At 35.7% G+C, this 27537-nt stretch overlaps 1 protein-coding gene across 4 annotated transcripts; it reads left to right on the top strand.

The window, feature by feature from the left end:
* The first annotated feature begins 153 nt into the window (after positions 1-153).
* On the top strand, positions 154-27477 carry mgat1b (alpha-1,3-mannosyl-glycoprotein 2-beta-N-acetylglucosaminyltransferase b). 4 transcript variants are annotated; one of them, XM_068215149.2, is made up of 4 exons: positions 172-535; positions 4543-4618; positions 14103-15016; positions 23478-27279. In XM_068215149.2, exons 2-4 carry the CDS (start codon positions 4615-4617, stop codon positions 24177-24179), a joined length of 1620 nt encoding a protein of 539 aa, XP_068071250.1. In that variant the 5' UTR covers positions 172-535; positions 4543-4614; the 3' UTR covers positions 24180-27279. The 4 variants fall into 4 exon arrangements, with proteins under 4 accessions (NP_001073440.2, XP_068071250.1, XP_005170100.1 ...); XM_005170043.6 differs by lacking the exon at positions 172-535 and adding an exon at positions 4182-4229; NM_001079971.2 differs by lacking the exon at positions 4543-4618 and having other exon boundaries at positions 154-535; positions 23478-27477.
* The last annotated feature ends 60 nt before the right edge of the window (positions 27478-27537 follow it).

Below are 27537 nucleotides of genomic sequence, written 5' to 3'. Positions count from 1 at the left end.
AGATCCATCATTCGGTTACCCATCATCACCGCCTCGCGACGGTTGCTAAGGCATCTTGTTGCTAGGGAAATGGCGAAGGGGAGGGAAGCGCGAAGTGGGTGGATCCTACCTAATGAGTCAATCCGGAAGTGGAGAATCGCTTTGACTGTACACACACACACACACATACACACAGAGCGAGAGCGGCGGCGTCAAATGAAGACCTCTGTCAGGACATTCCTGCACACTCCGCCGTTAGAATAAGCATCCGTAACGCACGTCCTCACCTCAGCAGCTCAACCAGCCGCAGACCTTACCGGATGTGAAACACGGAGCGGGACTGAGCGCACGCACATACACGGGGAGAAAGAGAGATAGAAATGGGCGACAGCTGCAGGAATGGAGAGAGCCGAATATTGACAGGCGACCGATGATGATGAAGATGATGATGATGATGATGAAGAGTGAGAAGTGAAGGTCTCATTCTGACGGTCTGCATCTCTTCAGTCACGGCCATCTCGCTGTTTAACCCCATCCTGTCCAGAGATGATGAAAGGTGAGAAGAGGCGAAAGGGGTTGTGGTTTGCGGTGTGTGTGTGTGTTTGTATAAGTGTTAGCCACTATTGTATTAACTGTCGCTTTGATTTCCCTTGTCTGAAAGCGAAACTGTTAATATTAAAGCCCACAATGCATCTGGGGTACATTCTTCTCTGTATGACCCCCAGATTCGGGCACGAGTTGTAGCTTCAGGCGGGTTTAGTGCAGTGTATGATTTCTTTCTGTGGATTAAAAGGGGAAGCGAGTCCGGTTAAACGGTGTGTGTGAGGGTTTAAGATCATGTCATCTCAGGAAAGTGTGTTGAGAAGGTTGTGTCGGTGTTCGCGATGACAGACTTCAGCTGCGGGACTCGCATTCACCGGTCAAACATGTTCAAGTTAAATCGTGATGCCACGTCATCTTACACTAAAACTTAACACAGTACTTTACCATTCAGGCAAAACACGAGGACCAGTCGTGGTTATGGTGTGGTTGTCAAAGAAAGGTGTGACCCTGGACTACAAAACCAGTCATAAAGGTCTACTTTTGAAAATCTGAAAGCTGAATTTATAAGCCATTGATGCATGGTATATTAGGATAGGACAAAATCTGTCTGAGACATAACTATTCCAAAATATGTAAACTGAGGGCATCAAAAATTTTTTAGCCATGCACATTACTAATCAAAAATTAAGTTTTAAGAGGAACAGCATATCAGCGGGGTCCTAAAAACTCTTAAATCTTCTAAAATGTTGTGTTGTAGTTCCTAAACCTTTTTGTAACAGGTGTTAATTTTTATTTGTTCATGTATAGCTACCAATCTGGCATTATCACCCATACAATCACCAATAATCCATCTCAATAAAACTCAAGTGTTACCAAAGCTATTTTTAATAGGTTTATCAAAAACAGTGTTAATTCTGCAACTTGGCACTTTAATTCAATTGTCTGACTGCTGATGAAACACTTATTTTTAAAAAATATTTATTACTATTGCATACTTTATTACATTTTACCCTATATTAAACTAGTTGGTAACACTTTATTTTAGGTCACAATTCACTGTATTAACTACTGGTTTATTACCTGCCTGTTATTAAGATATTAACTGTTCATTAGAAGTTAGAAAGTATGAGCTAAGTCTGCATTACTAATCCTACTCAAAACCTAAACCCAAAACATCTACTCTACTAACTACTAATAAACCGTTAATTAGTAGATTAGTATTTAGATTAGTAGTAATTTGTAAGTACTGTGAAGTGTGACCCAAACTAAAGTGTGACCATGTTTTGTTCACTTTTAATTGCAGCAACTTTACTCTGAAGTAATACAATGAGTTAAAACAAATTGAATACTAAAGGCTGTAAAGCAGGCTGCTAATTGTAGTTGTTTGTTTAGGGGCGAAATGAAGTTTGAAAAACCATAGCAGCAAGCAAACATTAATTTACATATATTTAGATTTTTATATAAATATGTGCTGCATCTTATCAGGGGTTGCCACAGTGGAAAAAAACGCCAACTTATTCAGCATATGTTTTACACAGCAGATGCCCTTCCAGCTGCAATCCAGTACTGGGAAAAACCCATACACTTTCACATTCACACATGTACACTACAGCCAATTTATTTCATCCAATTCACCTATACCGCATGTCTTAAGACTGTGGGGGAAACCGGTGCATCTGGAGGAAACCCACGCCAACATGGGGAGAACATGCAAACTCCACACAGAAATGCCAACAGGCCAATCAGTACTTGAACCAGCAACCTTCTTGCTGTGAGGCGACAGTGAGCTACAGAGTTGCATCTTTGTCTCTCAAAAGTGAAATGATAAAATAACAGTGGTGATAGAAAATATTCAAAAAGAGCTCAAAAATAAATATTCGAAAAATCTAATTTTTCAATGACATCTTCATCATAAAGCAGCTTTATGTTTCTGTTTTACTACATAACTATACAGACCTTGATGAACTGAACAGAGGAATCAAACTTTAGACAATTTCACAGAAATTCAAAGGTCACAGAAGGTGTGTTTACCTGCCAAAACAAACTTTTCCAGAAAGTTTACTTTTGTAGACTGTTATGAACTCCAACAAACCCCAAATAACTATATTTCAGTCTGATTTTATTTAAAATGAAACCTGTTTTTTTTTTATTTCACTTAAACTATATCAGAATATTAACATATTTTTATGTAAACTGAAAAAAAGCTAATCAGAAGATATTAATATTACATCCCAATTTAGTATATAAATACAATGTAATCAAATAAAAATGTGCTGGGACAGCATGAAGGAATTAAGTTAATGTATTAAATTTACAGATTTAAGTGGATTAAACATAAACAATTAAGTTGTCGCAAAAAACAAAGAATTATGTTGTTTCAACTCATTTAATGTACTTACTTTGAACAAACAGCAAACGTCATTTTTGACTGTACACTGTAAAAAACACTGCACTGTAAAAAGTGAAAACGTGAACAAATTACTTCCTCTTGTTACAATTAAATGAATTAGGTTTGACAAACTTAATGTATGACGGTTTTCAGTAATAGATTAAGTTAGCTCTTCTTGGTTTTATAAGTTTTTTGTCATTAATTTAAGAGAACAAGAATGGAAGAACAGTACATTACAACAGTACAGTACAAATCATCTCCTTCCTATAATAATGATAATAATAATATAATAATTTTATTACAGTGCAAATGATTTCCTTCCCATGTTAATATAATAATAATACTTTTATTAAAGTACAAATGATTTCCTTCCCATGTTAATATTAAAATAATAATACTTTTATGTTTTGTGGCAAGTACAAGTATTGTTCACTATTAATAGTAAACATATGCTAGCCATAAATAAATGACTAAAACCTGTTACACCTAAAAGAACTAACGTAATTTATTACTGAAAACTGTCATAAATTAAGTTTGTCAAACTTAATTCCTTTAATTTAACAAGTTGAAGTAATTTGTTTTTACTTTTTGTGGTGTGGGTTTACAGAATCAATTTGTGTTGGGACAACATGAAGGAATTAAGTCAGCTCATTCGTTTTTACAAATTTAAGTGGATTGAACATAAAACAATTAAACTGTCCCAACAAAATGTCAAGAACTGTGTTGTTTGAGTTAATTTGAAATAAGTAGTTTGAACAAGCAACAATAAGCATGTTTTTAGTGTAATACCGAAAAACAGAATCATAACCAACTCCATCAGTGTGTAGAATCAAACTGTTACAAATTTAATTCTTGAAAACACCCCAATCATTTTATTTTTATTTAAAATGCGTTATTGGCTAAAAGGTCAAGTTCCCACTGTTTTATTTTTACTATCTTAATTTTAGCAGTACTATAACAGTAATTATGGTTGCCATGTATTTTGTGGAAAAATTGAATTGTAATTGTCTTTAAATTCTGTTTTCTTAACATTCTGAGCTTTAAAACAACCAAACTTCAGTCTTTAGAAGGAAGTGAATGAAGCTCTCAGGGTGTCACATGTGTTAATGCGCGTGAAGAAGGCTGTTAAGGGTACTTTAGAAGTGTTAACTGGCAGTGTTGGCTCTTCACAAGGGTACAGTATTTCCCTCCCCTTTCCTCTCTCTCTCTTTCTCTCACTCTCTCCTCCCTCCTCATCCGCTCAAATGTTTCTTGCTGACCAGCTTCTTGTGAATAGTTTGGGGAACAGAAGTGGAAGCATAGTCTGCTCTGTAACCAGGTAATGCTTAAAAAAATCACTCTTATCTTCTCCACACGATCCACTACCAAATTACCAACTTTCGGGCGTCTTGTTTTACTTATGTGTTCTTGGACTGTGTTCTGGGATTGTCATGCTATCTGGGCTTCTTTTTGTATATACAACGTTTCACTAGCCCATTAATTATTTAGCATGGACTTTCTTTTTTTCGTTTTTGAGTCTTTTTAAAAAGTCTTTGGTAGAGGGCATGTTTGATTCCATCTGTTTTTGATGAAGCATGTGTTGAGGCGAAACTGAGAACTGGTTGTGTTTCTCTGTCTTGTTTATTCCTCAGGAAAAGCCTGATGATGAGTTTCAAACCCATCAAGGTCTAAATGGTTCCGTCTGTCCTGCTGATTGTCGTTTGATGAGTGAGTAAAGAGAAGTTGGTCTTCACTAACAGGGTTAAGTGGAGATTAGTTACTTGGTTGCAGATGGAAGATTAGTGAGGGTTATTAATGGCACAGGAGACACCTTTCCTGTGCAAAGCACTTTATGAGGTGTTTGCTTGATGTTGTTGTCACCCTCAGGCTGTTTAATAGTATTGGTTAACCCTTTAGATGAACAGGATTAGTACCTAAAATAGTGTTTGCGTTTTGAAAGGATGTTTGAAGTGTTAACGTGTGTCTGTATAGGATGACGAGTCTTATGACCCAGTATTGACTTTTGTGTGCGGCTCAGTGTCAGTCACAAACAATGAATGGACTTTGTCATTGCAAAGTTGTTGGTTTTTTTCACTTGCTGGACAGTATTTTTTTCAATGTAGAAAGATTGACATTTTTATTTTTCAAAACCTTGAAAAATCTTTAATTTATTTTCTTTAGCTCACCGAAAGTAGATAATAAAGCAAGCTAGGGCTAAACAATATATATTTTAAGAATCAATATTGCAATGTGTCTATTATACAATGATGGTAACCTTATTTTACATTTGATTGTTCAAATTCTGTACTTGAATACTGCACTGTAAAAATTTGAGGGTTCCACACAAATCCTTCATGTTGTCCTAGCACAAACCTATTAAGTTAGCTTCATCATTTTAACAAATATAAGTGGATTGGACATAAAACTCTCTTCCAGAAAACTTAAAAATTGTGTTTCAACTAATTTAAAATAAGTAGATTGAAGAAGCAACAAAAGCCATATTTTAAAGTGTGTTAGGCTCCCTAGAGCTTGTAGTTTTTTTAAATAATTTATGCTGATGCACAGCATAGAAAAAGTCTTGATCATTCCAAGGCAAGGCAAGGCAAGTTTATTTATATAGCACATTTCATACACAATGGCAATTCAAAGTGCTTTACATAAACAAGAATAAAAGAAACAAGTAAAATAAAAGTAAAAACAAATAATAAAAATGCATAAAAACAAAACAAAACATAAAAACAGGTAAAATGTGATATGAAAGAATGAAGAAGAAGAGAAAAACATGATAGTGCAATCTGTCGGACGCAGCACAGTGCTCATTCAGTAAAGGCACAGCTAAACAGATGTGTTTTCAGTCTTGATTTGAATGTGCCTAATGTTGGAGCACATCTGATCATTTCTGGAAGCTGATTCCAGCAGCGAGGAGCGTAGTGGCTAAAAGCCGATTCACCCTGCTTTGACTGAACTCTTGGAACTTCTAGTTTATATGATCCTAAAGATCTGAGTGATCTGTTGGGTTTGTATTCAGTGAGCATATCTGTAATGTATTTAGGTCCTAGGCCATTTAGTGATTTATAGACCAGTAATAATACTTTAAAATCTATTCTGAATGTAACTGGCAGCCAATGTAAAGACCTGAGGACAGGTGTGATGTGCTCTGATTTTCTGGTTCTGGTTAGAATTCTGGCTGCAGCGTTCTGGATGAGCTGCAACTGTCTGACTGTCTTTTTAGGAAGACCAGTGAGGAGTCCATTACAGTAATCCACCCTGCTGCTGATAAAAGCATGAACAAGTTTTTCTAAATCTTCACTAGAAACAAAGCATCTGATTCTTGCTATGTTTTTGAGATGATAGTATGCTGATTTACTGACTGCTTTGACATGACTGTTGAAACTCAGATCTGACTCCAGAGTCACACCAAGATTCTTGACCTTATTTTTTGTCGTTTGACCTTTAGTGCCAAGGTACGCATTTACCTTGAGAACCTCATCTTTTTTTCCAAACACAATAATTTCAGTTTTCTCTTTGTTTAACTGAAGAAAGTTTTGGCACATCCAATTGCTCATTTCATCAATGCATTGGCAGAGGGTGTCAATGGGGCTGTAGTCATTAGGCTGTAAGGCTAGGTAGATCTGAGTGTCATCAGCATAGCTGTGGTAGGAGATTTGGTTCTTTCTCATTATTTGGCTTAGAGGGAGCATGTAAAGGTTGAACAGGAGAGGTGCCAGAATCGAGCCTTGTGGGACTCCACACGTCATGGGTGTCCACCTCGACCTATGGTCACCTATACTGACATGGTAACCTCTACCTTCTAGGTAAGATCTAAACCATTTGAGGACCGTGCCAGACAGCCCAACCCAGTTTTCCAGCCTATCCAAAAGTATGCTGTGATCGACAGTGTCAAATGCAGCACTGAGATCCAACAATACCAGCACTGTTATTTTACCTGAATCTGTATTTAGGCGTATATCATTGATTATCTTTATAAGAGCGCTCTCTGTACTGTGATGAGCTCTGAACCCCGATTGAAAATTGTCTAAACACCCCCTGAAGTTTAAGAACTTGTTAACCTGGTTAAAAACAACTTTTTCAATGATTTTGCCAATGAAAGGGAGATTTGAGATTGGCCTGTAATTGCTCAATAGGGTGTTATCCAGGGTGCTCTTCTTCAAGAGGGGTTTAACAACTGCAGTTTTAAGTGAGGTTGGAAAAATCCCTGATAGAAGTGAAGCATTTACCACTTTTAGAAGATCCATTTCTAAACAGGTAAACACCGTTTTGAAGAATGATGTGGGGAGCGTGTCAAGACTGCAGGTTGATGTTTTCATAACTTGCACAGTCTCTTCTAAGATTTCACCGTTAATTGCCATGAAATCAGACATAATGTCTGATTTCTTAAGTTGTGGTTGAGCTTGTTTGATATCGACACAACTTGACTGATTGGATGAGCTTATTGCCTTTCTGATATTATTGATCTTATCAGTGAAGAAATGAGCAAATTCATTACATTTGCTTTCAGAGAGGAGCTCACTTGGAATCTGACTGGGGGGGTTTGTGAGTCTCTCTATCGTTGCAAAGAGTGTACGAGCATTATTTAAGTTGCTGTTTATAAGGCTTGAAAAGAAAGTCTGTCTAGCAGTGTTAAGTTCCATATTAAAGGCATGAAGACTGTCTTTATAGATGTTATAATGGACTACTAGTTTCGTCTTTCTCCACATACGCTCAGCTTTTCTGCACTGTCTTTTCATCATTTGTACTTTCGGTGACCTTGTCCAAGATCCCTTTTGCCTGCCAGTCATCTTCTTGACTTTAACAGGAGCGATGTCATTTATGACATTCTCAATTTTAGAATTGAACAAATCAAGGAGAGAATCAACAGAATCTGCAGATATACTTGGTGCTTGCGATATGGCTTTCATAAACTGCTCACTGGTGTTCTCATTTATGCATCTCTTTCTGACAGAGACAGATCTGTCTTTAATAGCTGGAGTGATCAATATATCAAAAAAGATACAGAAATGATCAGATAGTGCCACATCCTTAACAACAGTCGATGAAATGTGTAAACTCTTAGTTATAAGTAGATCAAGAGTGTGTCCACGATTGTGTGTGGGTCCTTGAACATGCTGAGTCAGATCAAAAGTGTTAAAAACAGTCATCAGTTCTTTTACAGCATTGATTTCTGGATTATCAATGTGAATATTAAAATCCCCAGCAATACTAAAATAATCAAATTCAGAGGTTACTATTGATAACAGCTCTGTAAAATCCTCAATAAAAGCTGGAGAATATTTTGGAGGTCTGTAGATAATGATCAGTAAGATGCGTGGAGACCCTTTTAGTGCTATACTCAGATATTCAAAAGACAGATAGTCACCAAATGACACTTGTTTACATTCATACACATCTTTAAACAGGGCAGCGATGCCTCCACCTCTCCTATTAACTCTGCAAACACTCAAAAAGTCAAAGTTTAAAGGAGCTGCTTCATTCAGAACTGCTGCGCTACAACTGTCATCTAGCCAAGTTTCAGTTAAAAGCATAAAATCAAGGCTATTTGTGTTGATAAAATCATTGACTAAAAGAGACTTATTGTTGAGTGATCTGATGTTTAAAAGCGCTAACTTAACAGTTTTAGCTGTTTTTTCTATAGTAGTCTCAGATCTACATTTAATAGACACCAGATTTGAATGATTTGCTTTACGGCCTGATGAAGTCTTTGATTTTCTGTCACTTAACACAACACATATCTGCTTAGAGAAAGCTACAGACACACTGGGTTCCTGCTTGTTCTGAAAACATTTGATAAAGACACTGTTATCTAAGCAGGTCCCCGACACACATCAGTGACAGCTCTTGTGTTCACCAGCTGAAGATGGGGCGTTGTTGTTTGGGCCCTGGCGGTGTGATCGGAGGGCTCTTCCAGGTGGGCTCATAGGTGGTTGTGGAGCAGGCCGCTTTTTGGTTGGTAACTGGGGGCTTGCGGCAATGGAGTGTGAAAGTTTAGTTCCAGCATACACCAGTTCCTCCATCTTTTTTGAAAAACCCAAGAGTGGTGAACATTGTGACAATGAGAACGTGTCCGGTGACAGAGGCTGTGCATCTTGAGATTCTGTCTGCAGAAATATGTTTTCCTGAGGATCATTTTTGAGTGACGAGACTTGATGCTGTTCTGATGAGTCACAGTCTGCCTGTGTTGAGCAGAGGGCAACTGATAGTGTCTCTATCAACATTGGGTGTTTTGGCTGCGTGGCATTATCACTGTCCTTGGGTGATTCGTCAGCCACAAGTCCATCTAAATAAATGATCTAGATTCCAGTCGATCTAAATAAATGAAATCTTCTCAAATAGAGCTATTTAAATTATATGGTGAAGTTAGATATCGTGGCAAAACAAAAGATATCGAAATGTAGGCTAAAGTTGGCAATGTTGCAATATTCCAATGTTGGCTATCGAAATTTTGCAGCCCAAAAACAAGCACTACCCATGTCATATTAGTAGTTTCTATCAGTTATTATCTAATCATTATGCTAAAAAGATGTTAGTCTTAATTTACCTAATGATGGCATTAATGTAGAACATTTTTAAATGATGGAAACTATTGATATATGATTAGTTGGTACATTGTGGTCATATTAGTTTCAACTAATTCTTGGCCAGACTAACAAAATTCAGAAATATATATAATATAATACAATATAATATAATATAATATAATATAATATAATATAATATAATGTAATGTAATGTAATGTAATATAACATAATATAATATAATATAAAATAATATAATATAATATAATATAATGTAATGTAATGTAATATGTAATATAACATAATATAATATAATATAATTGCATTTAGACTACACTTTAGATTATATTGTTTTAATTCAATTATGATGCAATAAGTTTTTCAAATGTGAAAGTAAAGATGATTACAATGTTGAAAAATGTTTTGTGTAAAAACAGAAGTGTTGTTCATCGAACTATCTATTCATCAAAGAATCATGATGTGATTGATGTGATGTGAAAAAAATGTTTTTTTTATGTAAAAAATATAGCAGCATGTTTTCACATTTATAACAAACAAAACAATCATTTAAAAATAATAGAAAATAAATAAATGTTTTTGGCCAGCAAATCAATATTTTTAAATATATTTAAACAGATAAAAATTAGGCGTGTGACGAGATGCTTACTACACTTGTAACTTGTTATGAATGCTATTTTACCTCTATTTTAATTAATTCTATGCAGTAAATGGCATGCTAAAGTCACAACTCACAAGACAAATTTTAACTTCGACAAGAAATCCCGTCATTATTTAATCTTATGAGATCTTGTAACACGAGATCTCATCACACCCCTAACCAAAATGCATTTTTTGTATATTAACTACAGTTTCTTTTCTTTATATTGCAGTATTGCACTGTTTTTGATTTAATATTTAAAAAATAATAATTTAATAGTAGTATGAATCAGCCGTTGACCATTATGATGTTTCAGCCAACAAAAAAAAAAACATTCACTAGTAGAAATGACATTAGATTATCAGACCCCATGTGACCTTTGCACTTGTATTTCAATCAATACTGACAGTCTGTTTCTACAGTCTCAGCAGCAGTGTTGTTGTTTCTTGTGCTGAAGTCCACCTGGATGATTATTTTTTTTCCTACACAGATATATAGGGCCTGCGTAATTTTCTCCATCTTTCATGAGAGCCACTGGCTTTGTGTCTAATGAAAAAGTGCTTACTCAAAGAAACATTATGACCTCGTAAATCTAAACAGGAACCATTGGGCAATGCCACGTTTCTGTTTTCGTCTGGAAGGATGTTCAGTTCTGCATAGCTGTCAGCATAATGAGACTTTCCCTTTTTTTTTCTTCTTTTTTTTTTAGTGACACTGTTCTTAGTAACATAAAACCACGCTTGGCACTACAGAGAAACCTGACATCAAGTAGACCAAATCTTTCAGTATTTCACTCTCTGGGATTGTAAGGCCTCATTTAGAAGGAAATTCCTGTCTGCTATACAAATTCTGTCAGTCTGGCCCACTTAGAAAAAAATAGGCTAGCCCTTGTTAGTAGCCATCTGGGGTCATGAAACGCTTCAGATAATTGGGATCCTGAGTTGGATGGTTTAGATATAATCTTAGCTGCGATTTTTGGTTCAGTTATTCCGACTGTCTAAAAAAAAAAAAAATCACCATTGACTGTGACTGTAATTACAGAGTGCTCTCTCGCAATGATGGCGCTCGGCGGTCTGATCAAACTGTCAGTTTTAATTACTCTGGAGTGCCCTCAGCCTGCCAAGAGCTGGGTTTGCATAGTTTTCAAAGCATGCTGGGAAGTGTGTACTTCCTAAAGCCCTCCTGTGGAGTGGGGTGAATGAAATACTCTAATTTGTGTTCGAGATGAAGGCAGCTGTAGTACAGATGAAATATAGGCGAGACGGTTGGTAAATGAAAAATTTAAGGGTTCTCATACTGCGATAAACTTCCTTACGTGGCTCAGTATTTCCTATCCAAACCACAACAAGTCTGAGTCTGAATGTAAAGACGAGATACGTTGTGATGAATGTGTTTGGAGCCTACACAAGAGACTGTGGGTGACTGGATTCAATGGGAGATTTATCATATCTGCAGTAAGCACTTTTTTAGACAAACTGTTGACTTCGGTTCAAATGACAGAAAGGCTTACTTATACGTTACTTACACTTTTTGTTGTGTACGACAGTGGGATTATATATTTCAAAGAGATATTTTCAAACTGTATGTTAAATCTTTAGATAAAAAGGTGTCTTTGCATGTTTAACATATCAGATGGTAGTTTATTTAACCCTTGTGCATTGTTCAAATTGACTACCTTTTCGTTATGTTTTTGATTGTTTTTACATTATTGACTTCCATTATAACAACAATTTTTGACCACAAAGCATGCCACTATATAATTAGGCTTTCTTGATTGTTGGTGGTTTTTGCCATTTTTGCTGTTGATCATCAGTTGGCACAATTATTCCTTTAGATAGGACTGTGCAAAAGAAGTTTCTGGCTTTTATGTGGAGTTCTATGGAGTATAATAGCAAATTATAGTTTGTGTTAGAGCTGCTAGATTATGGAAAAATTCATAATTACGATTATTTTAGTCATAGTAATCACGATTATTCAAAACGATATACAGTTGAAGTCAAAATGATTTGCCCTCCTTTGATTTTTATTTGTTTATTTTTTTATATATATATATATTTTTTAATAAATATTTCCTAAATGATGTTTAACAGAGCAAGGAATTTTTTTTCGCAGTAATTCTTATAATATTTTTTTTCTTCTGTAGAAAGGCCATTTGTGTTATTTTGACTAGAATAAAAGCAGTTTTAAATATTTCAAAAATATTTCTATATTAATATTATTAGCCCCCTTAAGCAATATTTTTTTTTGGATTTTCTACTGAGGAAACTACTGTTATAAAATGACTTGCCCAGTTACCCCAATTAAGCCTTTAAATGTCACTTTAAGCTAAATACTAGGAAAATATCTAATAAAATATTATGTTCTGTCATCATAGCAAAGATAAAAGTAATCAGTTATTAGAAATGAGTTATTAAATCTATTATGTTTAGAAATGTGCTAAATAAATATAAAAAATAAAAAAAAATATAAAGGGCTGCTAATAATTCTGACTTCAACTGTATATATATATATATATATATATATATATATATATATATATATATATATATATATATATATATATATATATATATATATATATATATATAGAATATATTTAATTTATATATTTAATATATATATATATACACACACACACTTATTTTCCTCCCTGTAAATAAGGAAAGGGAAATAAATACAATAGAATAAAAATATGAAACAAACTTTAAAAAAAAATAATTATAGGTACAAAAGTCCTATAGTCTAGAGCAGTGAGTGATTTTTTCCTTTTGTTTTTTGATTAATAATGATAAAAACAATGGTAAAATCTGAAATATTAATGAAATTAATTAAATAAATATGATTTTTTTTCTTTTTTAAATATTTCCCTAATGATGTTTAACAGAGCAAGGACATTTTCACAGTATGTCTTTTGTTCTGGAGAAAGTCTTATTTGTTTTATTTCAGCTAAAATAAATGCAGCTTTCATTTTTTTAAAAAAGAAGAAAAGTAATTTGCTTCCCATGTTATTATAATAATTATAATACTTTTATAACAGTACAAATAATGTCCTTTCCATGTTAATAATAATAATAATACTTATATGTTTTGTGGCAAGTATAATTACTACTATTAAAATAGTAATTATTAATTATAATTAATACTACTATTAATAGTGAACATTGCTTAAGCTTGCCATAAAAATTGGGGAAAAAAATAAACCGGGGGGCCTAATAATTCAGGGGGTTTAATAATTCTGACTCTGATTTCTTACAGTGTTAATCAAACTATTTATAATTTAATCAAACTATTTTATAATGAACAATTTTTGAATTGTTCAGAGCTGTATCTGCGTAATTAAGCCTACTACGCTACTGTATTTCAATACCGGTCATTATGATGGTACTTGGAGAGACTATTTGTTTTCTGAGGTGGTTCTTCATTTGTACAAGAAAGTTTGAGAACCACCAATCTAAATGGTTAAATACTTTCTAGTAGAGCTGAACAATATATTTTTTGAACATCAATATCGCAACGTGTGTATCCACAATAGTCAATAGGATTAGATCATTTATTAAAGAGTAAAAGATAAGGGATATTATTAAATAAATATTAATATTTTTAATTATTTATACAACAATGACCATGGTATTTTACATTTGATGTTTTAATTTCTCTACTTGAATACTTTTAGGCTCCCTAGAAAACTGTAAAGCCATTTTTGCTTAAAATTTATTAAAATTTATGCAGATACACTGCATATAAAAGACTTGATCATCCTAGTCGATCTACACGAATGAAATCTTTACAAATAGAGCTATTAAAATCATCTGGTGAAATAATATTCATATCACAATATATATCGCAGCAAAACAAAATATCAAAATGTCAGATTTTTCCGATATTGTGCTGTCCTACTTCCTAGCATGTACATTAAACGGTTTATTCCTGTTGGTGCTCTACATCAGTTTTTTTGTGATAATATATTTTCCTTAACTTTAAAATCCTTAACTTTAATATTTTCCTTTCTTCTATCTGTAGCGTTGTCCTCGCTGCGGTCCCTCGTGTGGTGTCACTGGGCCATGGTTCGCAAGAAAGGATCTCTTATTTTGTGCGGAGCTTTTTTGTTTGTCGCCTGGAACGCCTTGCTCCTCCTCTTCTTATGGGGGAGGCCTCCCATTGGTCGACTTGGGGAGGGAGGTGGAGCCGAACCAGGGGCCGGAGAAGAGTGGGGAGCAGGAAAGTCAAAAGTGGGTGGAGCTAACGGATTGGCCGGTGAAGTGATCAGATTGGCTGAAGAAGTAGAATCGGAACTGGAGACTCAAAAGAAGCTCCTCAAACAAATTCAAAGCCACAGAGAACTATGGGAACAGCGGAAGGAACTGGAAAAGAGAGAATCGGAGGACACGAAGGATGAAAAGATCGACGTAGAGCCTAAAAAGCCTAGGCAGATTCCTGCAGTACATCTAAGTCATAAAGTGGTAGAATATGCACAAACTGTTACGAAAAAAACGCAGACTTTAATGGTCACGCCGCCTCAGCTGGTCATGAAGGAGCAGGAAACAGACCAAAAGAACAAGCAAATGATGGAAGATCAACTAGGCCTTACTACACCAAGCCCTCAAATCATTATCCCAATTCTGGTCATTGCCTGTGATAGAGTAACTGTGAAGAGGAGTTTAGATAGGTTGATACAGTATCGTCCTTCTGCTGAACTTTACCCAATTATTGTCAGTCAGGACTGTGGTCACGCTGATACGGCCAGGGTGATTGGCTCCTATGGCAGTCAAATAACCCACATTAGCCAACCGGATCTTGCGGACATTCCAGTAAGACCCGATCACAGGAAGTTCCAGGGTTACTACAAGATCGCCAGGCACTACCGTTGGGCCCTGAACCAAGTGTTCAATGTCTTTGCCTACTCCACAGTGGTTATTGTGGAGGATGACCTGGAGGTAAGATGAATATGTTTTCATGTAAGATGAGATCTAAATTTGAGCAACATTAGCCACCTTATTTTTAAACATGGAAGTCAAGTGTTTTATGCAAATGTGCAAGACGTCCGTCCAAATTAGGGGAATATTAAGAATATAATAACAGTGCAGTAAGCAGAAAAACTATTGAAACTACAAAACAGTGTTTGTGGCTATCCTATCATCTCCCACTATTTGTTTGTGGTAAAAAAACTCCCTTTTTGTGAGACTAAAATGAGTGAAACTAGATGCCTATTCCAGAAATCACAGATTTTCACCATAAGATTGTCTTGCTATGTCTGAAAGGGTCATCACTTTAGCCAAGCTGCTTTCGGAGGGTTTCAGCCACTTCAGAGATCTTGGTTAGTCAAGATTAATTAATTCAATTAATTAACATTAATTCAAAATATGCCTTTGCAATTTTGCAAAAAGACCTATGTAATGCAAAAAAAGTTTTTATGTTCACATGAGATGCAGACAGAGTATGAATGCACAGTGCTAAATTTCACATTTAACACAAGTTAGCAATACAACAAGATATGGCAGGACAATATTGATTTTTTTTGAAAAATTTTTTTGCAGTATATATGTGTGTGTGTGTGTGTGTTTATATATATATATATATATATATATATATATATATATATATATATATATATATATATATATATATATGTATGTGTGTGTGTGTGTGTGTGAGATCGGGGCTTGACAATAGCGCTGTTCACACAGGCGAGGACGTGACGGAAATTTTCCGGAAAAGAGCATTCACACATCCATTCCAAAATACCGGTAAATTCTGACATTATTCACCACAAATGAGCTTTAAACGGCTGCGCTTGTATTTGTAAACATTTGACTAAATTACAAACTCTGTGGATGATCAATATTGTGAACAACTTTCGCAGGATCACTTTCACATGTCGAGATGTTCATAATATGTGCGTGTGCAGGCGCTCACAGGCTGTTTCACAGGCACACGCAAAGCTTGAAGGTAAACAAACAACGGCTTATCATAAGCATCTCATCGATGATTATTTACACAGTTGGCATTAAGAAGAACATATAAATGTGATCTGACTAACTTCTTGCAGCTAAATGTGTCTGGAAAAATATTCAAAGGCTTTTATTCTCATAAACCGCGCGGACGTAAATGCGTCTGACTGTTGTGATTGGCTAAAACAGACGTCTCACGTCAGCACGTTCTAGACGTGCACGCCCTTATTCCGGCAATTTTCCTTTTGCATTCACACAGCGCAGCATTCCGGCAAATTGCCGGTAATCTTACAACTTTTCTTTCCGGAAAATAGCTAGAACGAATTTACCGGTATTTTCAAAAAGGACCTGTTCACACATACAACAAAAAGGTCTGTATGTGTGAAAGGGGCTATTAACACCCGCCAAATGTGTGTGGATTTTAGTTGTGGCGGGTTAGACAGTCACACCTACTAGCCACTTTGGCTAGTTGAAAATAATTTTTATATTGCCAGTGCTGGGTAGTCACTAAAGTTTAGAATTATATTTTATATTTGTTTGTCAATATGCATACAAATGTGATCTTAGAATCAAGAAGCAGCATGACTAACTGTTAAAATAACTGCTCGCATGAGCAAAAGAAAGCAGGTAAATACCGAATGAGAGCATGGTTACCTGCATGGTTACCTTACACGAAGCAATGCTCTTGCAACCATTATCCCGCTGCTTTCAAGACCTCAAGATGTTTTGTAAGCAGCAACGGTTGCCGCTTTCACTTTAACCATTCTTTGAACAGATTATTAAAAGGCCTAACGTTAACTGGGATCATGCCTGTGATAATCCTTTCATTATCGGACACAGTATGTTTTTTTTACCTGCTTTCTTGCTTTCATTTATTTTTAATATGGTTAAATTATCATCCTTTACTAAAACATTGCTTTAAAAGAAGATTAACTCTCCATTTAGTTAACCGGTGATCTGGGACCTTTAGCCTGGACGGTAGTCTTTGATGCATGACAATCATTTTTTTTTTTTTAAATAATTTTTTGTTGAATAAAAAGTGTATGTATGCAGCTATACTTTGCTTGCTTTGACACATTTCTGGCAAGAAAATAATCAGTCTGGTATGGCTAGATGGAAATTTGGTAAATCCTTAGTGTTAAGAGCTAAAAAGTCATGTGAAATAAAACTAATTGCAATGCAACAATAGTATACCACAATCCATTTTCTCATGCTCATTGAGCAAGCTCATACACAACACACAAAAAAAAGTGAAATAAAAGAGGAGGCACGAGGACATAACACGAAATGTAAATCAAGTAATTTTAGCATGCCAAAGTCAAGTTTATGCATATAAAACATATTTCCAAACAACAAAACTGGCTAGTGAAAATGCCAAGTGGCTAGTAACATTGGAAAACTACTAGCCACAGTTGACTTGTGATCAAAAAAGCTAAGGTCAAGCCCTAAATGTGATGCGGATTTAATTTCACAAGATAAATTTAACTCTGTTTGAAAAGATTTGATTGGGATTATTTTGTAGGGGAGTACATGAGCATAAAATAAAATAAACAAATTAAAAGCATGGATTAATAAAATACAATACAACAAAGATAAAAGTAAAATAACCAGTGTTATGGAATAACCAGCAATTGAATAATCAAATATATATAAAGTAACACTGCATTGTCTTTATTGTATTTAAAATTATAGACCATTATTCTATGTTTAAACTACAAACGTTATAATTCCTTGGTTTAAATTCGCTTGCAATCTTACATAGTCATGGGTCTTAAAACCCCATCCAAATAAAAATATTTTATGAAAATCTTATTAATCTTATTATTAAAATATTATAGTTAAAGTTTGCGATAATTTACAAAACATATCTTCTGAACTATGGTGTCTGGTTAATAAAATCCCAACTCAACATTGAAAACAATATATACAAATGTGTTTCAGGCAGTAGAAGTCGAGTGGCACATTTACCGATACACACTGTAACGTACTATTAATTCAAAACTACAAAATGTGTTTCATTTGTATTTATTCTCAATAAAAACAAAATGCTATGCCTTCGTAAAATATAGAAAACAAGCATGAAATTCAATGAAATTCCACATTTAGCCTACTTGTTTTTATTCCAGTTCCCAGATGAGCCTTTGTTATTTAGCGGTTGTTATCTTGGGGTAACATACCTTCGAATGTTTTGATTGACCAATCAGAACAGTCATTTCTGTTGAGCACATATTGTAACAACACTATGTGTAACTCATAAAGGACGCTTCAAAATCTGCTTGTTTACTACTGTTAGCATAATAGGGCTAAGCGCTAACCTTGAAATTTAAGTAATGTTTTGATGTCCACTGGGTAAAGATCTTATCGGCCAAAATGTACTTATTACATCCACGCTGAATACCAGTTGGCAATATGAAGTAGCAAAACTAACCGTAATATATGGAAGCGAATGAAGCAACATATTACATTTACAGCTGGCCATGCATGCATTTACATGAAACATAAGGTGGATAGGTTAATTAGGACTGCATAGTGAGAGCCCCAATTTCCAGAAAGGAAGCCACGTTTTTAGCTCTTTTATAATTCATGGAGAAGAATTTTGATAAGAGCTCGCCTCTCGCTCAGAGGGAATATTTTCATTTGCACATTTCTCAATCCTTTCCTTTGAAATTCTCGCAGGTGAACTGATTACAAAGTATAATATGCACCCAAAAAGCCCATTAATAGGACAGCCGTAAAGTTTCTTTCCAGTTGTTGCGAGTTCTCTAAGGGATCAAGGTCCTTGTTTAACTTTGCGATCCAGACAAACATTTTTTTTTTGCTTACTCTTTAGTGATGGCTTTGATGGCTGTCGTGGCGGTGCTTTTAAAAGGTGCCGTAGCAAACTTCTTATTCAAGGAGAAACGAGTTACCTTCACATGTCTGAGTCAGTGAAAAATAAGAGTGACCATAAATAAGACATGGAGAAATCTCTCCAAAAAAAAATCTAGTACAGTTTACTCTTTTGTTTTTGTTTTGAATTTCAAAGGAGTTTGTACATTTATCACAATTTATTTTAGATGAATATTTAAACAAGAAAAGATGAATAAAGAGAAAAATATTACAACTCTTTTGACATGTTCAATACTTGTGATTGTTCTTGAATTTTAATGGCATGCAAAAGTATTCCCCAAAACTAAACTTAAAATGTATTAAACAGTGACTTTCTGAGTGCTTCTATATATAAATTCAGTTTCCTTCCACAGAGTTAACTGCGTTATTCTTGAAGCGGTTGCGAAATCATGCCTGTGACAGGATGTCATTTCATTGTATGTGACATAATGACCAGAAAGTCAGAACCTGAGATTTTAGAATTACATGTTTTTTAAGGACAAAAACCAATTGTACGCTAATGCTGTGAACTGTAGGATTCCTCTATATAACAAGCATGATATAACTGTAATTCTATGTAATGATGTTTACAGGCTGTCTTATTGGCATCTTTCTGCAGCTAAAACTGAAAAAACAAAAAAAACAAAACAAAAAAAAAAAGCTTTTTTGTTATTTTATGTTCATTTTGTGCTATAAATAGTAGTAAATGAAGGAATAGTCATATGCAGTCATTCTTTATTTTCACGCCACATCATTATTGATTTAATTTCCTGACAAAAAGGAAAAGATGGGACTTTTTTTAAAGGAACAAAAATACAAACTATTCATGGGGCATTAACTGAAACAGCACAGAGTAAAAGACAGATCTATGAATCGACACTGATTGGTTGAAGATGTATAAAACTAGAGGTTTCAACCCGCAGATACATTTTGAAATATTAAAATAAGGGCTGAGTGATAAAAACGGTATTGATATTTATTGACTGAATGTCAAAAACGCTAAAAAAAGTTTTATATGGCGTACTATAGTTTTATTAAAATTAGGCTGCTGAGTGCGTTCCTTGGAAGCAAGCTTATAACAGTTTTGGATTTTTCATTGGTTTTAGTTTCTATTTCGTTTTGACTTGTTTTCAAATATAGTTAGTTTTATTTTGTTTTAGAGGCAGATTTCCTAGTTTTTATTAGTTTCTATATTTAAAAATGTCTTCGTTTTAGTTTAGTTTTTATTAGTTTCAGTATTAGTTTCAGTTTTTTTCTAAATAAGGACATTTGTTAGGTACAAGATTCAAAATCAACAGGATAAATATTGTATAATAAAAACTCAGTCATACATTTTTTTAAACATGTATTCAGAGGACACACGAACACCACAAGCATCTAATCATCCTCAAATTCAAATACAGCAGCCCACAAGATAGCAGCCCTAAGTACAATATGTGTACAAGGCTGCTTGTGAGGTTAGACCAAGCGGCAACCTCCCGCTCTCTCTCAGGAAGCCAATACGGAAGTAACTAAAACTGCTATTCATCCGAAATTCCGCTAGTCTTGGCCGCTCCTGGCTCCAAAACAGAGCAAATTTCAATTGAGCCCACTGTTAGAATGGCCAACTTTACAGCAGAAAAAAGGTGTTTACAGCCTGGTACAAAAAAAGATTTTGGTTAATACAGCTAATATTACCCTTCATGACAACTGTGAGGGGGGTGAATTATTTTTTTATAACTCATCCGTTTCCTTTATATTAAGTTATATTAATTCTGCATAATTAAGGGCGTGGCCACTTGAGTGACAGCTAGGTCTCGTTGGTCGCCGTCACGTCACCTCAGCTGAATCCTGCAGATTAGCCACTGAACTCGGCATATTTATCGTATTTCTGTGTTGTTTTATGTGGCTTTACACAGTTAACTGCCTTTTGGACTTGTTTCCTACAATTATCAGATGGCTTAGCATGCTGAGTGCACTTAATTGTGCTCACAAACCATTCACGTGGCCTCCGTTTCCCATGTGAGTAAAGTTATATACTTATATACCATCTCTATACGTGTATTTGTTTTATTTAAGATCATTTATCGTTTTTATTTATATTTAGAGCTGTAATGCACTCCAGAATCTGACAGATTGATTAGCTGTAGGCTCTAGAACAGTCGTCTGAAGCGTTGTCATACAGTGTTATGCTGGAGTTCATCAATAGTCTTACATTAACTAACACAGACTATATCTGAAGTGTTTGGAAGTAATTCGCGTTTTCCTCCTGTTGAAAAACGTCATAAGAACAATGTTTAGTGGCTCAATGTGTTACAGCAGTGTTTTTAAAAGTCTAAACACTTTATTGATATGGTATACAACCAAGCACAAGTGGTCAGAACACAAACGAGTCGCAGGTGATAAAGTATCAAGCGTTCTCCCAAAGTAAAGTGTGTCTGAATCAGGTCCAAGCAAACTGTCTGCAGGTGTCTGTAGCTCCGCTCACTCTCCGCCTCTTTGCCCCTGTTTGGTATCCTGCCGTGGGTGTGATGACGTGCAAACAAAATGGCGACGGTTGGCCGCGCCTACTTGTGGCTTCTTTTGCGCTCTTTAGAAACCTATGGGTGACGTCACGGATACTACGTCCATATATTTTACAGTCTATGGGTTAGACACACAGTAGTGATGGGCAGGGCCGGATTGACCAATGGGCATTATGGGCATAGGCCCAGTGGCCCATCCGCACAGATTTTGCCTACTCTTCATCTCACGGAAGACAAGTAGGAATCATTAATAAGTGTGTGTAAGGACTCAGATTCCTAGAACTGGATTGGAGAGTTGTTATCCAAATCATGTGCATTATAAGTTTGTAGAAATTATACATTAAAAATACCCTTAAAATAAATTTTAGTACTGCTTTAGTGAACTTGAACACGTATATTAAAATCCATTAATTTCCCCTACTTGTATTAGTATTTTTTTTTCAAAGTGTGCTTTAAATGCTTTAAAAATAAGTTAAATCTTTGTAGACTAGAAATATGTGTCCTTTATATCATTTATTTAAAAAATGTGGGTAGTACATTATAGATTAATTTTATTTAAGAAATATTATATTAATCTTATTTTTTTAATTCAACTATGGGGTGCAGCTATAGGGGGCCTGCAAGACATTGTGCCCAGTGGCCTCTGAATTATTAATCCGGGCCTGGTTATGGGAAATTCAGATTTCTAACGCGGATGTTAGGACTCAACATAATGTAGTCTGCTAGTAAGTTATAGTAATTTCAGTCAGTTAAAACATCACCATGATCTGGAAAATGTCTCATAGTAAAGTTTTACTAACTGTAAACCCAACTGAATCATGCTTCACTTATTTAAATTCCATTACGATTGTGTTATGAAATAAACTTATGTTTTTCACCAGATCCTCTAATTTAAGCCCTCGTTGTTTAAGCCCAAACACAGCATACCCAATCACTGCAGTGCTTTTTACTTTTTTCCATAAACTTTTGTCAAAACTGCAGCAATGGTCTATCCGTTTGTCATCTTCTGAGAAAACGGTTGATGGTTGCCTAGTTGCAGAAAGTCGGCAGGGGAGCATCATTGCCACTTCCTGTCATAAAAACAACACACGTGAAAATGAGTGCCATATAGCAGCAGTGAGGAGATGCTAAATAAAAAAGGATGTAAGAATGCCGCCAGAGTGGCTTTTTGGTTTTCTTGTGCATCTCAGCCACTAGCTCCCCATCTAAAAGGGTTTTTTTAACATATGGAGTAATGTAATCATCCAACATCACAATTTGTAAGGTTGCAGTATGTATTTGAATAATGATGGTCGGTTCCTTTACTTGTAAGCTCAGATTTGATTATCATAATTGGTTTGTTTACAGAGTTTGAAGTTTACTGTATCTTTATTATTCGCACCTTAAAGTTTGCTTTGATTGTTCAGCAATTATACTCTTCAATTAAGAGTCTCTTTAACACTTATGTTCATGTTAATATAAAGAGATGAGATATTTGAGTTTTTGACTGTTAAAATAAAGTGGTAAATAAAAAATCCTAATATTCCTAAATTGATTGTTAAAAAAATCTTCAATAATTATAGATAACGAATGATATGAAACATGATATCAGGATAATTGTTTTTGCTGTATCGCCCAGCCCTAATTAAAATAAAAACAATATGTGTGTGACTTTACAAATTATGACTAGATTGTTTGAAAATCAACCAGTAGTTTCTCAGGAGGTGCTTGGGAATGTACTGACTGTTACAATTTAAACAGTTGAGTCTAATTTAACTGGACAAGTGACAGCTCTTAGGTTTGAGTGTGTTACTCTAGTACTGATTTTCTTCCACAGATTAGCACATTTAACTGGTCAGGGGATTAGCTGTGATGGTACCATTGGTTAAGCTCTACTGAGCATCACAGCTAAGCACCATTAAGATTCCCCAAGGCTTAAACATGCTTTTTTTTGTTGGTACATTGTTACAAAACAGCCAGCTGGCTGAACAAATGTTCACCTTACTGAAAACATCTAGACTGCCAAGACCTTGACTAATCCAGCCATTTCTGTCTTCATCACCATTTCCTAAAACTGCTTTCATTTTATGTTATAGGTTGCCCCTGACTTTTTTGAGTATTTCCGTGCGCTGTACCCCATCTTGCGATCGGACCCAACTCTGTGGTGCATATCCGCTTGGAACGATAATGGACGGGACGGTCTGGTTGACCCAGGCAAGGCTGAACTCCTTTACCGGACAGATTTCTTTCCCGGTCTTGGATGGATGCTTTTGAAGGAAGTCTGGGCAGAGTTGGAGCCCAAGTGGCCCAAGGCGTTCTGGGATGACTGGATGCGACACCCAGAGCAGCGGAAAAACCGCTCATGCATTCGCCCTGAGATCTCCAGGACTATAACCTTCGGCCGGAAAGGCGTCAGTTTGGGTCAGTTTTTTGACCAGTATCTGCGCTACATCAAACTCAATACTGAATTTGTGCCTTTCACGAAACATGACTTGTCCTACTTGGTCAGGGAGAAGTACGACGTATCCTTTGAAAAAGACGTTTATAGCGCCCCCTTGGTGAAGGTGGAGGAACTACAGCACGGTGGAAGCTTGAAAGGCTCGGGACCGTTTCGAGTTCAATATTCCAGCAGAGACAGTTTTAAAGTGCTGGCCCGCAATTTAGGAGTTATGGATGACTTGAAGTCAGGGGTTCCCCGTGCTGGATACAGGGGCGTAGTCAGCTTTATTTCTCGTGGACGACGAATTTATCTGGCTCCCCCTGAGGGCTGGACTAAATATGACGTTAGCTGGAGCTGAGGAGATCACAAAAGACCCGAAGGAGAAAACGTACAACTATTATTACAAGTAACGAAGGAGAGAGACGCCCTCTCAAACCAAAGAAAACAAGAGACAGGGTGTGAAAGGGAGTATGAAATAACAGCTGTTTTGTGAAGGAGGAACACCCAGGCATTCTGGGAACTGCACAAAAGGAAGTGCGTCGTATTTTGCGCAGCAATCATGCAACAATCTTCCCTCAGTGAAAGTGGTAGTTAAGCTGCAAACAACTCCTATGCAGAATCACATATTCTGATATGGAGATGAATAATCAGATTCCTCTTATTATTATTATTATTATTTGAGCTTACTGAGCGTTGTGCGGGATCAACATCAATGCAAAAGACATTTTATTTAATCCTGGAGGAATCTCACGAAAAGATGTTTTAAAGACAGAAAATGTAAAAAATATGTAAGAGAAATGGGGACCATATGCTGCAGAATTTCAAATCAAGCTTGATTTTTGGGACTATTTTTAATGATATTATTTTAATATGCGCAATTTTACTCGATTTTGAATTCATTTTTGTTTCTGTTTTGTTTGTTTATGCCCTATTACAGCGTCCTTCTTACAGTGTAACTATACACTTAAATACTGAGTAATATTAATTAACTACATGTACTTAATGGTTAGGGTTTGATTAAGGGTTGGGTTGAAGGATAGTTGTATGTAATTACTCGGGGTGTAACGGATCACGGTTGATCACAACCAACAGTTCGGAACGCACATGACCCGCGGATTAATAACTTTTAAAACTTGTAGGTTAATCCAACATTTATAACGATTGCAGAAAGATCTCTCGTGTCAATCAAATCATGTGTATGAAAGCATTTTGGCTTCCCTGTAAAACATAATGATGACGGAAAAAGTTGTGGTGGGACCTTAATGCTTACTTACAGTAGGTTATTAATTAAAGGGGTTTTCTGTCACTGCTTGTGTAGCCTGCATTAATGCATTCAGTAAAAAGCTGAACGATTAAACATTAAAAGATCATGATCTCAATTCAAACCCACATTTAAATCTGCGTTTGATCAAGAGAGATTCAAGGCTCGTACACACCGAGATGCTTTTTGTTTTTGTTTATTATTAGCATTTTGGGGCTGTTTTTCCGCATTCAAACCCAAGCAATTTTTCACTGGTGTCGAGCAGAAGAGTATGCAAAATCACTTCTTGACGTTAGGTGGCGCTACACAACTTTTAACTTCTGATACCTGCTTGTAACATCGAAGAATAAGACAGAAAGTTAACATGCTTGTTGTTAAAGTTACTGGTGATTCGAACAAGCATGGATGGTTCTAGCAGCTCCAGCTCTAGCGATGAAGAAATGATTATTGTTCACCAGTGCAATAAGCAGCTGAAAACTGAATACGTGAGCAGAATGCGTCCCGGTGTGAATAGGCCTCAAGTTTTTACACTTTTTTAGTTAGTTACAAACAGTTAAATAACCCAGAAGCACTGGGAGAACAGTTTATAGATCAGATGCAAACACTGATGTTTATGGTAAAGTTTAAATCACAGTTTTATGGAACTTGACGCTGGTGAATGTTGTACATTACATTTTGTTACCAATGGGTGGCGACAAACAACCTAAAATTATGACACTGAATAGAGGAATTACCAACCTACGTCACACAGGTTCCCTTTTGCAAAAAAAGACCGGTTGCAGTAGCAAAACATTCAGCAAAAACATTTACATATGGTGAATTTAACTGCAGACACTGAATGCTTAGAATGAAATGTAAAGATATAAGTTCACATATCCTTCGCTGTCAGAATGCAGTAGTTTTGCTTGTTGATGATTACCCAGGCCTTGTATAGCTCCGCCTTTTTTCCTGGTCTTTGGCTTGGCAGAACCTCGGTTTATTGAACATTATTTCTTACACATGACAACACAGAACAAAACTGTTGGCATCCAAAGACTTGTAGGCCTTCAACTTCTCTTGTAAAATCACTTGGCGTTTCAATAAGATAGTTATATATTTTGGGCTGGATGCTTGGCCGTTTTGTCTTATCCAATATCCATTGGGAGGGTGCTATCGCAAATGGACCTGTCAGACGAACGCCGCTCACTTTAACTTTAATTTTGCCAAATCACTGTGCATACCACTGGGTGACGAGCTGTTATAATACACTGAAAGCATTATGTAAATAATATACATATAATAGGTAATCAATATAACATTTCTGAGACAACAACAAACTCTGTACCGCATCGGATGTCATTCCTTCGCTGCAAATGCTAGCGCTCCTGTTTTTTTTTTCTGCAACCTCACTGCGCACCCATCCAGAATGTTTACAAACCAGTAATTCATCTATAGGTTTGTGATGTGTGATCCGTTACACCACTAATTATTACTCATAATTTATTGTTTTTACCATAGTAAGTACGTAAAACGTATAAGAAGGACACCGTAAAATATTGTTTTTCTCAGTGGTTATAACTGGAATTATTGTTTATTATCACCATGATATATACAAAATAATAATAATACTATATTATTAAGTTTCATGAGATTCAGCCTTTAAAGAGTGTTAAAGGCCCTACTGAAGCCCTTTTTGCAGGTTTTATTAGTTCCTGACATCATTATAAATGAAGATTGTGTATAATTGGTGTCTGATTTGATCAACGCACCCATGAAAGCGCAGACTTGTTTGTTTGACTTTTTTTATGTAGCACTTGAATCAATGAAGTTCAAGCTTGTGCCAGAAATGATCCGAGGCTCATGTAACTGACATACCAAAACTCTGGACGACATTTCTTCTGTGCCATTCTGTTGAAGTACTGTACTTGAACCTTTTATTTGAACTGCTCTTCCTGGCCCGGGAGAGATGTCATTTGCTTTTTGTATAGGTTTGTTGCAAAACCAGAGGTCATAGAAATTGCTTTTAATGTTTTTACGGATGAAATGAATGGATTGCAGTGGGCCAGAGATGAAGTATACTGTATCTGAAGTGTTCGAGAAAGAGAGATGATCTGATATTAATGCAAATGCAGTATGAAGAAGTGTGAAACCACTGCCTGACATGTTTATAACTTTAATACTTTGAGAATAAAACAGACTATTTTGATATTTGACAATATATGCTACTTTTTCCTGTCTTTTTTTAGGTTTGTAAATGTGTCCTTTTTATGTCACGTCGTTGTTAAACTGAAACCTTATCTGGGCACTTCCTTTTGTGTCATGTTGGTTTGTTAAACTGAAATCTTATCTGGCGACTTCCTTTCAGAGATCTTTTATTAAAACCCCCACATCAGCAGTGATGCAGGCGCCATTGTGACACCTTGATGTCTGTTTTGTCGCTCCAGGTTTCCTTTTTACTCCTTTTGTGTCCTGTTGA

The sequence above is a fragment of the Danio rerio genome, chromosome 19 (genome assembly GCF_049306965.1).
Source record: "Danio rerio strain Tuebingen ecotype United States chromosome 19, GRCz12tu, whole genome shotgun sequence".
NCBI classification, from domain to species: domain Eukaryota; kingdom Metazoa; phylum Chordata; class Actinopteri; order Cypriniformes; family Danionidae; genus Danio; species Danio rerio.
Note: the sequence above shows the minus strand (reverse complement) of the source record. Positions and strands in the feature narration are given on the sequence as shown.

What these genes read in the sequence shown, in the direction of transcription:
- mgat1b (NM_001079971.2), top strand. An exon ending in TTGTGGAGGATGACCTGGAG is followed by an intron (nt 15,017 to 23,477) that starts GTAAGATGAATA and finishes TTTATGTTATAG; the next exon opens with GTTGCCCCTGACTTTTTTGA.